The sequence below is a fragment of the Labeo rohita genome, unplaced genomic scaffold, assembly GCF_022985175.1.
Source record: "Labeo rohita strain BAU-BD-2019 unplaced genomic scaffold, IGBB_LRoh.1.0 scaffold_130, whole genome shotgun sequence".
In the NCBI taxonomy this organism is placed as follows: domain Eukaryota; kingdom Metazoa; phylum Chordata; class Actinopteri; order Cypriniformes; family Cyprinidae; genus Labeo; species Labeo rohita.
Genome location: NW_026127450.1, coordinates 188875 through 201780, shown reverse-complemented (window position 1 = coordinate 201780; position 12906 = coordinate 188875). Strand labels below are relative to the sequence as shown.

At 36.5% G+C, this 12906-nt stretch overlaps 2 protein-coding genes across 2 annotated transcripts; one reads left to right on the top strand and one right to left on the bottom strand.

The window, feature by feature from the left end:
- Positions 1 to 2495: 2495 nt before the first annotated feature.
- Positions 2496 to 4650, top strand: LOC127158006 (nuclear factor 7, ovary). Its single transcript, XM_051101165.1, has 6 exons — positions 2496 to 2954; positions 3083 to 3178; positions 3338 to 3568; positions 3643 to 3665; positions 3747 to 3865; positions 3947 to 4650. The coding sequence occupies exons 1-6, from the start codon at positions 2568 to 2570 to the stop codon at positions 4441 to 4443; spliced, it is 1353 nt and encodes a 450-aa protein (XP_050957122.1). The 5' UTR covers positions 2496 to 2567; the 3' UTR covers positions 4444 to 4650.
- A 1806-nt stretch (positions 4651 to 6456) lies between these two features.
- On the bottom strand, positions 6457 to 12063 carry LOC127158005 (neoverrucotoxin subunit beta-like). Its single transcript, XM_051101164.1, has 5 exons — positions 11970 to 12063; positions 10632 to 10724; positions 10451 to 10535; positions 8588 to 8680; positions 6457 to 8430 (listed from the first exon to the last, which is right to left on the bottom strand). The coding sequence occupies exons 2-5, from the start codon at positions 10722 to 10724 to the stop codon at positions 6968 to 6970; spliced, it is 1734 nt and encodes a 577-aa protein (XP_050957121.1). The 5' UTR covers positions 11970 to 12063; the 3' UTR covers positions 6457 to 6967.
- Positions 12064 to 12906: the final 843 nt, after the last annotated feature.

Genomic DNA, 12906 nt, shown 5'->3' with positions numbered 1-12906 from the left:
TTCTGCTTAACGAAGTGGGTAAGCAATAGTAGAAAGGTATTATTGTCTATCCCAGAAGATCAGAGGGCCAGTGGAATAAAGGACCTTGACTTGGATCAGGATTCTCTGCCCATCGAGAGAGCACTTGGCATGCAGTGGTGTACAGAAAATGACACCTTTACTTACAACATCCAGGTACAGGAGAAGCCATTGAGCAGAAGAGGTATTCTCTCGGTCGTCAATTCAATTTATGACCCTCTTGGCTTTCTGGTGCCACTCATCCTACCAGTCAAACTCCTTTTAAGAGATATGTGTAAGCAAGGATATGGATGGGATGAGGAGATTGATGGCAAGCGTGCTGAGCAGTGGATCAGATGGCTAGAAGATTTAAATCACCTCTCAGACTTCAGAATCCAAAGGTGTGTAAAACCAGAGAAGTTCGGAAACACAACAGAAGCACAGCTGCATCATTTCTCTGATGCCAGCGAAAACGCTTACGGCACAGCAACTTATCTGGTACTTACAAATGAACAAAATCAGAAACACTGTTCTTTGTTGATGGGAAAGTCGAGAGTTAGCCCACTCAAACAAATCACAATTCCCAGACTTGAGTTGACAGCAGCAACAGTGGCCGTCAAAATGGACAAAATACTAAGGCAAGAACTTCAAATCTCACTACAGCAGTCGGTTTTCTGGACAGACAGCACTACAGTGCTCAACTACATTGGAAACGAAAGTGCTCGCTTCAAAACCTTTGTAGCAAACAGGATCTCACTAATACGGGATGCTACTACTCCATTACAATGGAGGTTTGTAAAGTCATCACAGAATCCTGCAGATCAAGCTACTAGAGGTCTTAAAGCAAAAGACTTTAAGTATGCAGAATAACAAAGGATCATCAAGAAGAAAGATAATGAATATGTGAAAGAACTAAGTTGCTTATTCTCATCTAAAGATGTTAAAATTTATTGGCTCTTAGTATTTGAATATGTCTGTGATAATTGGTTTGTCACCTGCCCAACCAATTAGGGGCCGGATGTGTAAGAGCCATTAAAGTTATTTGTTTATATATAAGATTGTATGGAAAATATTGTTTGGGTTAAGTAATTGTTAAATAATTGTATTTTAATAATTTAATATGTTCCTTTGAAGATGATGATGTCATTTCCGGCAAGAGCTGTTATAATCTGTTTTCACACAAGATTGGAGCGACACGGTTTTTTGACCGTTAAACATTTCCAGTTATTTTTTGTTATTAAACGTGTTGAACGGAAAATACTGGACTTTGGAATGTTTTTCGAGTTCAATACACGCTCACACAAGTAAAAGAAGCAACGGAGGTTAGAAATCGGACGGATTGCTATTACAAGTTGTATATATGTATGTTTGAGAGGTGCACAAAAAATAATTTAATGTTTATGATAGTCTTCACCTCATTATAATTCTCAAGAAATACTTTGCATTAAATCTTAACACAACATAAAACAATTAAAAATAAATTATTATACACAGATTTTTTTTTATTTTTATTTTTTTATATATCACACATTTCTTTTCAATGTTAGTAAAATCCAAATGTCATATTTCTAATTGCGTGTTTTAAATGCTGAAAATGTAAATCTAGTGTGGTTTCTGATCTAAACAGCACACTGTCCTCTGGCGGTAAAACTGTAGAACTGCACCTGCAGATATAATAGTGGAAGCAGAAATACGATTACATTAACACATTTTAAATATTTTACTTAATGTTTCAGATATATTTTCACTATTTTTAAAATAATCTCGTATAAGTCAGTTGTGGCTGTTTCATTGTTGTTGTTCTGGTTTTGATGTGTTTCTTTCTGCATAAAAGAATCTTCAGGTGAGACTGGTCTCAGTTCAGTCATTAAATCTCAAAAGCTCATCAATCACATTTACCTTGATTTCAGATCCAGTTGTCATATTGCAAGAAATACTAGTATTAATAAAGGTGCTGAAGATTCAGAGAGACCCAAAGAGACCTATAAAGAGACCCAAAAACCTTGTCACATCTTCATTTCTCCTGGTTATTCAGGATTTCTACTCTCTTAATCTGTTTGGTTTCCAAATACTGACAATCAACATCATAAACAGATTCACAGATTTATCACTGAACAGGTCATTTTGAAAAAGACTGATCACTGGAGAAAGAAAAAAAAAAAAAAAAAAAAAAAAAAAAAAAACAATAACTAAAACAGGTGTAAGGGTTTTAAGGTGTTTCATAATTAATGTTTGTGTATTTTCATTCTTAATTTGTACAAGGTTTTATAGCATTATATTATAACATTTTAGTACATTTCATTAAATTTTAAGCTAAAGAAATCCTCATGTTGCTCTTTGACTCACCCACGTGATCATAAACTCCACCTTACAGCACTTATCAGGAAGAGACTGACGTGTTATTCCTCCTTTCTTTACGCCGACTGCAATAAAGAATCAGTAAAGAACGAAGAGAAACACTTTCAAAAGGATTTTTATGAAGTTTGTTTCTGAACAGACAGCAGATCTTTGTGATTCTTGTGGTGATTCATTTTTCAAACTGTCTGTTTGCTGGAGCTCAAACAGTGAAAATGGCTTCAAAATCTGAAGATGATTCTATTTGTCCTGTATGTCATGAAATCTTCAAGAATCCTGTTGTTTTATCATGTAGTCACAGTGTCTGTAAAGAGTGTCTTCAACAGTTCTGGAGAACCAAGGAAACTCAGGAGTGTCCCATCTGCAGGAGAAAACCTGAACCACCTCCTAATCTCACATTAAAAAATGTGTGCGGGTCATTCTTGAAGGAGAGAAATGAGAGTCGTTCATCAGAATCTGAGGAGATCTGCAGTTTACACAGTGAGAAACTCAAACTCTTCTGTCTGGAGGACAAACAGCCGGTGTGTGTAGTGTGTAGAGATTCACAGAAACACAACAATCATGAATTCGGACCCATCAGTGAAGCTGTTTCATTTTATAAGGTAAAACAGATTAATATCTGAGGATAAAAGCATATCATAGAAGAAAATTCTCAGTATCATTTTGTTCATGTATTACAGAATCATATTGCACAAATCTCTGGTGTCTATATTTTCCATTTAAATTCTAGGAGAAGCTCAATACAGCACTGAAGTCTTTACAAGAGAAACTAAAACACAATGAAACATTGAAAGGAGAGTTTGAGAAAACAGTTCGACACATCAAGGTGAGAAAACAGAATCGAGAGTTATGTTCATTGCAGCTGTAGGATCACTATATACACTTATGATCTGATATATTTAATATAATGGATTAGTTTCTCTCAGATGTGAATGATGTGATTGTGTTGATGGAGATGATTGAAGTGAATGTGGTTTGATTTCAGTCTCAAGCTGAGCACACAGAGCGTCAGATTAAACAGCAGTTTGAGAAGCTTCATCAGTTTCTTAGAGATGAAGAAGAAGCTACAATCACTGCACTGAGGGAGGAAGAGGAGCAGAAGAAGCAGATGATGAAGCAGAAGCTGGAGGAGATCAACAGACACATCTCAGCTCTTTCACACACAATCAAAGACACGCAGGAGATGATGAACGCCAGTGACGTCTGCTTTCTCAAGGTCTGATTTCAGACCATTGATTGATTGATTGATTGATTGAGTTGTTGATGATCAATGGTGTGTTTGTTCTGCAGGAGTTTCCAGTCTCAATGGAAAGGTGAGTGATCTGCTGGTGTCTCTGGTCTCTCTGCTTCTGATCCAAATCCACTGCAGTTCTGACTCCTGAATGTTCTTCCAGAGTCCAGATCTCACAGCCGGATCCACAGACGCCTTCTGGAGCTTTGATTCATGTGCCACGTTACTTGGGCAACCTGCCGTTCAGAGTCTGGAAGAAGATGCAGGACATCGTCCACAACAGTGAGTCTGGAGAACATCTGTTCACTCTTGATTATTATATGAACGTCAGAATAACAGCATCTGTTGATTGTGTCTCACCAGCTCCTGTCATTCTGGATCCAAACACGGCTCATCCACGTCTCGTCCTGTCTGATGATCTGACCAGTGTGGGATGGAGCAAGAAAAAACTAAGTTTTCCTAATAATCCAGAGCGATTTGATGAGTATTTCTGTGTTCTGGGTTCAGAGGGTTTTAACTCAGGAACACACTGCTGGGATGTGGAGGTTAAAGAGAGTTCATGGTGGAGTCTTGGAGTAACTACAGTATCAAACCAGAGGAAGGGATGGGGTTTCTTCAACGCATGTGTTTGGAGTGTGGAGTATTATCAGTACGGTTGCTCTAAATACTTTGGCTTTCGTGTTGAACAGCAGCTTGATCGTGTGAGAGTGTATCTGGACTATGACGGAGAAACGGTATCATTTTCTGATCCTGGAACTAACACACATCTACACACATTCACAACCACCTTCGCTCACACACTCTTTCCATTCTTTGAAAGTTCTTCTCCTCTGAGGATCTTACCGGTCAGTCGTCAGTAATTGTTACTCCTGTAGGTCTGGATCTTCCTGCTTTCATCCTCCTATGCACTGGCAGAGCTAGAGTTGTATACATGGGTTGCCAGTGGCTGGCCAAGACCACGACAGAAAATCAGTGTAACTCCAATCTGGCATAAAATTAATAATGAATAAATACATGAATAAATCATACGACTGCTGATTACTTCTCATTAACCCACATTAGCTATACATTCCAACTTGTAAAATGTTTCCAGATTCTTGGGTAAAATGTTAGTCTACTTATTTTTTTTATTTCTATCATCTGATTAACCAGCGGTTGGAGCAAAAGATCTAACATTAACTAATACAATGACTGTATTGTAAATATTGTTCAGGAAACCTAAAAATTTAGCTTACTTCAAACAGGGCTGTCAACTTTTGAGTTCAGCCTGGAGTGAGAATCATTGAGGAATAATAGCTTGCCAATTTTTGTATTTTTTTTTTAAACTATAGACTGTTTTCACAACACGTCATCAATTAGCCATATTGGTGGCATTGAACATAAATGCCACTGAACCGAATGTAACTCACAAATTTAGCTGATTATTGATGCTGAAAATGGTCAATTATTGTCATGTTTTGGGCTATACTAAATGGTTGGACCAGGAAAAACCATTTAAAGTACTATAGACTGACAAAAGATGTATCAAATCTAGGAGAAAGGTGTCAAAAAAAAAAAAAAAAAAAAAAAAAAAACTGTGAGGGGAAAAAGGCTTTGTGGTTGGCCAAACTGAACCAGGATTTCCAGGCAACAATCTTGACAACATTTGTGTTTGTTCTTATCATTTCCCATCAGGAAAGGTGAAATATTATGCTAATATCTTAATTAATATTGCTTGTACATATCTTTACCATCTATTAACTTTAGTTTGTCAAAATATTGCACCCTTTCCTGCTTACTAAGTCCTATCTATTTTATTTAGCAGCTTCCACCTTTTTTTTTTTTTTATTATGGTTTGAACAGCATAAATCAGCAGAACAATGTATTCAGTAGTACATTAACCATGCAGTCAGTGCTGTTGTTTAGATCTGAGTATCATCAATATGGCCGTGCATCCAGGTACCTGTGACGTAAGTGCAAAGTACTCTATACAGGCAATTAAGGTATTTTCTTTTTTTTTTTTTTTTTTTTTTTTTACATTTTAAGTAAAAACATGAGTAAAAATATAATAGCCTAAATGTAGTTTTTGTAAAATTCTCATTTTTAGTGCATATTTTTTTTCTCTAGTTTATGGACACTAAATGGATTTTGTGAAAGACTCATTGAGTGATTACATGAGATGCTATACACTGAATAAGTTGTAGTCAATCTTTCAACAGGCCTTCATGTTTCATGCTAATCCGAATGCACTCCTGTTTTGCGTGAACTGAGGCTAAATGGGAGCGCATGTGAACCGTCATGCCACTAAAGAGCTTCAAAACTGTATTTATTGTTTGCAATTCTTATGTGCTTTTGGTGGAAAATTCTTATTCGTCTGTGATTCTTTTCACTTTTTTCTTGTTGTATTTGGTGTGTAAGAGATTTAAGACTGAGCACACAAAATATTAAAGTGTTAAAATGACTAAAAACTATAGAAATACCACAGATAATTAAATCTATGTAACACGATGTGTTTAGAGTTTGTGTGAAAATATTTTCTTACCTGTAGATCTTACAGGCTCCTCTGCCATCTTCAGTGACTACAGAACATTCAATATAATGCTTCTTTGCAAACATACAACACAGAGCAATAATAATCTACACTTTTTTAAAATAAAACAGGAGAAACCAGATAAGAGCAACTGTTGAGTTCAGCTTTCCTTATTCGCTCATGCAGTTCTTTCTTTCTCCTGTAGGTGGAACTCATTGAACTTTTTTTCCATGTTTTGAAGTATTTTTCAAATTTGAGTGAAACATTTTACAGAGATTTCTTAAAATATATCGCAATCATATAACTGCAGTGAGCCACAATGAAGACACTTTTCCACTCTTGGTTGGAAAAAAATATTATTTTATTTTATTTTTTTTTATTATTCTTTTACTTATTGCAGATGACATGGGACTGGTGGGACGTGAGCATGACAATTAAACCCTGGACATTAGTTTAACTATGTTCATTTTCTCTCAGCCTGGCCTGCCTTTCCCAAAGCCAACTATGCTCTCAATTTCCATCATTACCAATACAGTTCAGTGGGACTTGCAACCGTAGATGGCTAATGATTATTTTGGGAAACACCCCTGGATAGAAGACAGTGCCTTGTGGCTTAATATTAGCAAAATTAGCAAAGCCAAAATGCTGTCAATGCACACACACCTTTTAAGCCTTTGTTTCTTCAAAGGAAGTTAAGCAAGTGGGATTTTGGTACAGAGACTGACTCTGAGTTCACCTTTGACAAGCATTCAGACAATATTTTTTTAAATGACTCACTAATGCCTCACTTTACTGAGGAAACTGAGGGGCTAAAAGATTGAATTTTAATAGCTGTGTATAAATTACTTTATTGGATCAGAACAGTGTATCCTGGTTCAATTCCTCAATCCTTTTAGTGCACTGAACATATCCTGTCCATACTGTTTGTGACTTAGTTTCCCATGTTCATACAGATAGATGGAGGAGCCTGGATTGAAGGGATCAGAGATGGCAGAAATAATGAAGCGGACTTTTCCCTCAGCTGGCTTTAAGAGCATATTTAAATGACTGGTGTAAAATGTCATCTTTTCCATTAATTCAGAATCTTTAAACCACTTTTTGACAGATGCCACAGAAACCATTGTTTGTTGCCCATTTAGCTCTTTAAACCTATCGGTTTTAAGAAAAGCCTTTAAGGCTGAAAGATACAGGTCTTCATACTTCAGAGATGTGAAGGTCAAGCAAACCACTACAGGAAAATCAGGATTAGCAAAGATGTTGTTGAGACGCCCAGAGTCTACAATTTGGACCCCTTCTAGTGGCTTGGTGAGAGAACTCAACATGTCGATTTCAGCCTTTGCATCATTTATCCACTGGTTCAGCATGTCAGCATTGAATGGGGAGCTCCTGTGGATCTTCAGGATGTCTTCCAGAGACTTCTCCTCCTTCTCTCCTCCTCGAACAGCAGGCAAGACCCTGCGGACAGCTTCCAGCAGCATTTTCTTGTAAATGCTGAATGAGCTGTGAAAAGACTGCAGCCTCTCTTTAATGTCTTTGAAACTATTAACCAGCATGTTTCCTGACAGGTCATTGTATGTCGTCTCTGCCTCTCCCAGCTTCTCCATTATATCTTTAATTGCGAAAGCCACGCTTGGGCTGATTTCTCTCTCCACCCGAGCTGCTGTTGCATTCAGAAGATGAAGAGGATAAAGCCAGACTTTTATTGGGACTTCATTCTGTGGATTGTCCTTCAGCAGAGCCGGCAGCTGCTTGTACACATTCAGGGCCTCCATGTACGTGGTGGGGTTCTGCTGAAGGTGGAAATCACCGTGAAATGTGCAGGTGATCTTCTCAGCAATTTTTTTTTCAGCATAGGTCATTTGTAAAGCTGCATTTCCCTCAGCGGAAAATTTACGGATCTTTTCAACCATGGCATTCAGTTCTCCCTCAATCCTCTGCTTGTCTTCTGCTTCTGACAATGTCCTATCAAACACCATGAATGCCTGAGCTCCATAGAGCACCCCCATGACCACATGAGTTGCAGATTTCTGGTCAAACACCTCAGGGTAGGTGATCTTGCGCAAATGACTCATAGTGAGCCATTCATATCTTGTGGTTACACTGTAATACACTGTGATTCTGGACTGATGGTTTAAAGATTTGGTGTCATGCAGGTATTTGGCAGATCCTCCCACCTCCACGAGACCCCCCAAGAAACTGGTCTTCAGAGAAGCGCTTACATCCAGGAGATTGAGTTTGCTTGATAAAGAGTCAGAGCTACTGAAGTCTGTATAGGTCTGAGGCTTTGGACGACTGTCCAGATCTTCACTCAGTGATTTCCTATCCCACAGAGTAACACCTGAAATCAGAAGTAGCTCTAAGAGTTATTCCATGTATGACGAAGTGGCAGTTGGATGGTTTAGTGATGGGTTAGCATGCAGCTTTTTTTTTTTGTATTTTAACACAGTGACTGGTAAGTGGCAATTCAGCATGTTTTGTTTAGGGTGGAGCAGCACCTGGAAGGAAGGAATCCTTGCGGCTGTCGTACAGCGTACCAGGAAACAGAGGTCTTCCTAGGGCTGCCACTTTTATGGTGTCTGATGGCAGAGCTGTTGAAAATATGTTGAAATTTTATCTCCTTATAATATTAAAAATTATTGAACTAAAATATAGAACATTTATTTAACTGTAAAATAGTTAAGCTGTATGGTCACATTATAAGTAAGCAATACCTGAGGGTTAAATACAAGAAAACCATATAAACCCTTACGAAAATTAACCATGGTTTTATTATAGTAAAAGTGTAGTAACCATGGGGGGTGGGGAGGGGGTTATTTGTTGCCTCTCCATCACTCTCCAGAATAAAGTTATACTGTAAATGTCATTGACGTAAATATCAATGCATAATATGCTGTAATGTTTACCAAAAATTGCTGCAAATACCTGTATAGTGAAGCTGTCGGATCTATCCTACTTAAACATCCAACCGTAGTGTCAACATTGCTTTGTTTGTAGACCTCCGTGAATCACGTGACCGCGTGGTGAGATCAAAGCTTGTCTCTGCTCTGTTTCTCAATGGCTCTGGCATTAATAGAAGCGCTACACTTTACGATTTACGCCACATTACGTGCGTCAAAACGGTATTTATCGTTTGAATTTAGTATTAAAACTTACAGCCTTTGAAAGCTGAAACTTTGTTTAAAATCACAAGCAGGGTTGCCAATTTGGCGTGAGATTTACATGGGAAGAGTGAGAGTGTGAGACAGAGCCTGAAAGCCAAATGCATGAGAGTTGGCAACCCTGGTTTCTAGCATGTTTTAGCATGTTGCTAACATTAATTAGTACACTGTTAGCATAATTTAATCAATAAGCACATTGCTAGCTTGTTTGAGCTAACTTCTAACATGTTGCTACCATATTTTAATGCTGCTAATGATTTCCCTGGTGAAAAAAAAAGAATATGCTGGTAGGTATGTTTTAATGCTGGGATGCTGGTTAGGTAGGTTTTGATGCTGGTTTAAGCTGGTCCTTTGCTGTTTGCAAGCAAGATTTAACATGTTGCTAACAATTTTAAATACTTTAGCTTGAAATAGCATGTTTTAACATATTGTTAGCATTAATTAATATGTAGCTAGTTTTAGCACATTACTAACATAAGTTAACATGTTGCTAACATCTTTTATTACTCGACTCTAACTAGTCAGTCACCACATTCCAAGGTATGTTATTCCCCAACAACGGCTGGTAAAAACTAATAACACAGGCTTGTCGGAGTAACTGCAGTCAGCTCTATAGACCAATTTGAAGTAGACGTCAGTTACGTCACTTGTAGCTGTGAACGCATAGTAGTTGCAGAAAAACACTGGTAACAAGTGGAGGTAAATAGTTAAAATCCATGGAATAAGAGAGAAAAAAAGTCCCTTTTGATGTCAAAATCAGAACGCAAATATTTTTTATAGAATACTGTAGACACCATTTGAAATGCATGTAGTTAAACAAGGTCTACACAATATTTCTGTTCATAGGGAACGTATTGTATTAGCCCTACAGTTACAGCATAACATTATTTAAACTATGAACATTTTTACATAACATTTATTGGTAATTTGTATGATTCCATAAATACAAAGATACCAAGAATTGGTTTTCAGATTTCTTGATTTGTAGGTGGTGCTGTCACCAAAGAAACCCTTGGATCCCTAAATCACTTTCCACATGCCACATAATCTTGTGTCATATCCACACAGCTATTAAAGTATACTCAAACGCGGATGAGTGTGGATGGACAAGTTCAACACACATGCAGTTACTTTTTAGGAAGTAACGCAATATTGTAATGCATTACACCTTCACATGTTGTAACATTACTCGCATCTTACCTCGAGTCTTCACAATTCTTCTGGCTGCTCTTATGGTTTCTTCAGGTAAAATCCCAATTTCATCGGCTTCAGGTTCCAACATTCCCTAGTTTTGAAGAAATGGTTAATTAAATTACAGTACAGATTTTTAAAAATATCTAATCTCCTGAAACACATCCACATTTTATCTGAGTGCACTCACCTCTGCATTTCCCACAGCAAGATACGCCAGCCACAGAAACGCACATATGTAGATGCAGTTCGGCTGCTTCAGCAACACCAAAAGTGACGCCATCTTGGAAAAGTTAATGAGGAAAAGTTAACTACTCAAATAAAAGCCAGCAAAGAAGAGCCTCAGTGCACTGAATTAACTGCTTTTGAGAGGAAAAGAGTTAATTAAGAAACAGAGCATATGCTAGTAATACAAAACTGAACTTCTTCTATGCACTACAACTTTCTCTAATTGTCAACCTATTTCTCATGACAGATTTATTTTGTAGAAAAATATTTTGGAGTTTCAGTGAAAATAAAAGAAGATAAATCATCATCAAGATTGAACCTCTTTCAGGTCAAAAGTTTCAATCGAACAAATGCAGATGTAAAAACTGTAGTACAGGTAAAAACACTGAAATTAACCAGCAAAATGAATATGCATTTGTTTCTATGGTAGTGCTGAAAATACCACTCATATTTGACCCTGGAAAACCAGTCAGTTTAATAAATAAGCTTTCCATTGATGTGTGGTTTGTTAGGAAAGGACAATATTTGGCTGAGATACAACTATTTAAAAATCTGAAATCTGAGGGTGCAAAAAAATCAAAATACTGAGAAAATCGCCTTTAAAGTTGTCCAAATAAAGTTCTTAGCAATGCATATTACTAATCAAAAATTAAGTTTTGATATATTTACAGTGGGGAATTTATAAAATATCTTCATGCAACATGATCTTTACTTGATATCCTAATGATGCTTGGCATAAAAGAAAAATCTATAAATTTGACCCATACAATGTATTTTTTCTATTGCTATAAATATACTCACACAACATAAGACTGGATTTGTGGTCACATATTAATCTATAACAGTGCAACTTTATAGTCTCTCTGCTTTCAATCTGACAGTTTCAATAGTTGTTATGCTTATCCTCTGAAAGGCTTGTGTCCTATGCCCCTTGTAGTGAAATGTTTTTTGTTTCATTAAAAAAACAAAAAAAAAACAACAACAATAAATAAATAAAATAAAAAATTTAAATGGTTATTTAAATATTAAAACATAAAAGCTGGAGTGCCCTCTAACAATGCAAATAACTTCAGTCATTTCATTAATTCTCCCAGTGTCTTAAATTTAAGGATGGTTATTTAATTCATTGATTAAAACATTTGTTTTAACTTAATTTGTTTGTAGTCTTGTGATGTTTTTTTTTTTTTTTTTTTATAAACACATGTCTTTAAATGATCAAATCTAATTCTGTCTGCTTGAGCTCTAAACATCATATTTACACTAATTTACCTGTTCATATTGTATTAAAATGATGTATTACCTGGAGTCTCTGTGTGTCCTTGGTAAGAGACAAAATCCTCTGCTAATGTTTTCAACTCAAGTCTGAAGCTCATGGGATTTCTGCAATCAAATTTATTCTCTCTCAAAAAAAAAAAAAAATCTGTCCCTTTGCCCTCATGGACCCAGACCCTGCTTAGTGCAGCCACTGGAACATCACAGCACAACATTGTGAGGTCAGAGTCATTTAAAAAAAAACAAAACAAAACAAAGACAGTGAAAGTTTTTCATATGTGAAGTTAAAACAGATTATTAAGAACTAGAGCTTTCAGTGGGAATGCATGGGTTTAATGGTCAGATGAGACCAAAAAGCAGCTTTGTGGAAAAACACCTATAGATAAACAAACCCTTTAAAGCTCCCTTCGTTTGAGGACATTGACATTCCTGTATATGATGATTTGCAGAAACTCCACTTAGCAGAGTTTGTTTTTCTGTCAATAAGTAGCTCATTTTCTGCTTATTATTGAACTTGTTATCTGTGTCAAACAACAGTTTTGCAGAGCTATGCATATTCATCTCATCATCAGACCATCACTGAAATGTAAAAAGCCACTGATGCTTCCATTTGGATGATCTGGAGCAGGTTTTGATAACTGATACATTTTATGCAGTTGTATTATTTACTGTTTGATAAGTGAAATGCATTCAGTCACACCTTAAGCAGAGATAGAATGAATGGTGTACAGAGGGAGGGAAGAAAGAAAGAAAGAAAGAAAGAAAGAAAGAAAGAAAGAAAGAAAGAAAGAAAGAAAGAAAAAAGAACAACCAGAAGGCAGATGTCTAGAAGAAGAAGTAATTAAATGTAGAGCACTAAACTTGCACTAAAAAAAAAAAAAAAAAAAAAAAAAAAAAAAAAAAAAAAAAACATCACTGTAACCATTCAGCAGTACTCAGTGTTTGAAGCATCATGATATATAGTA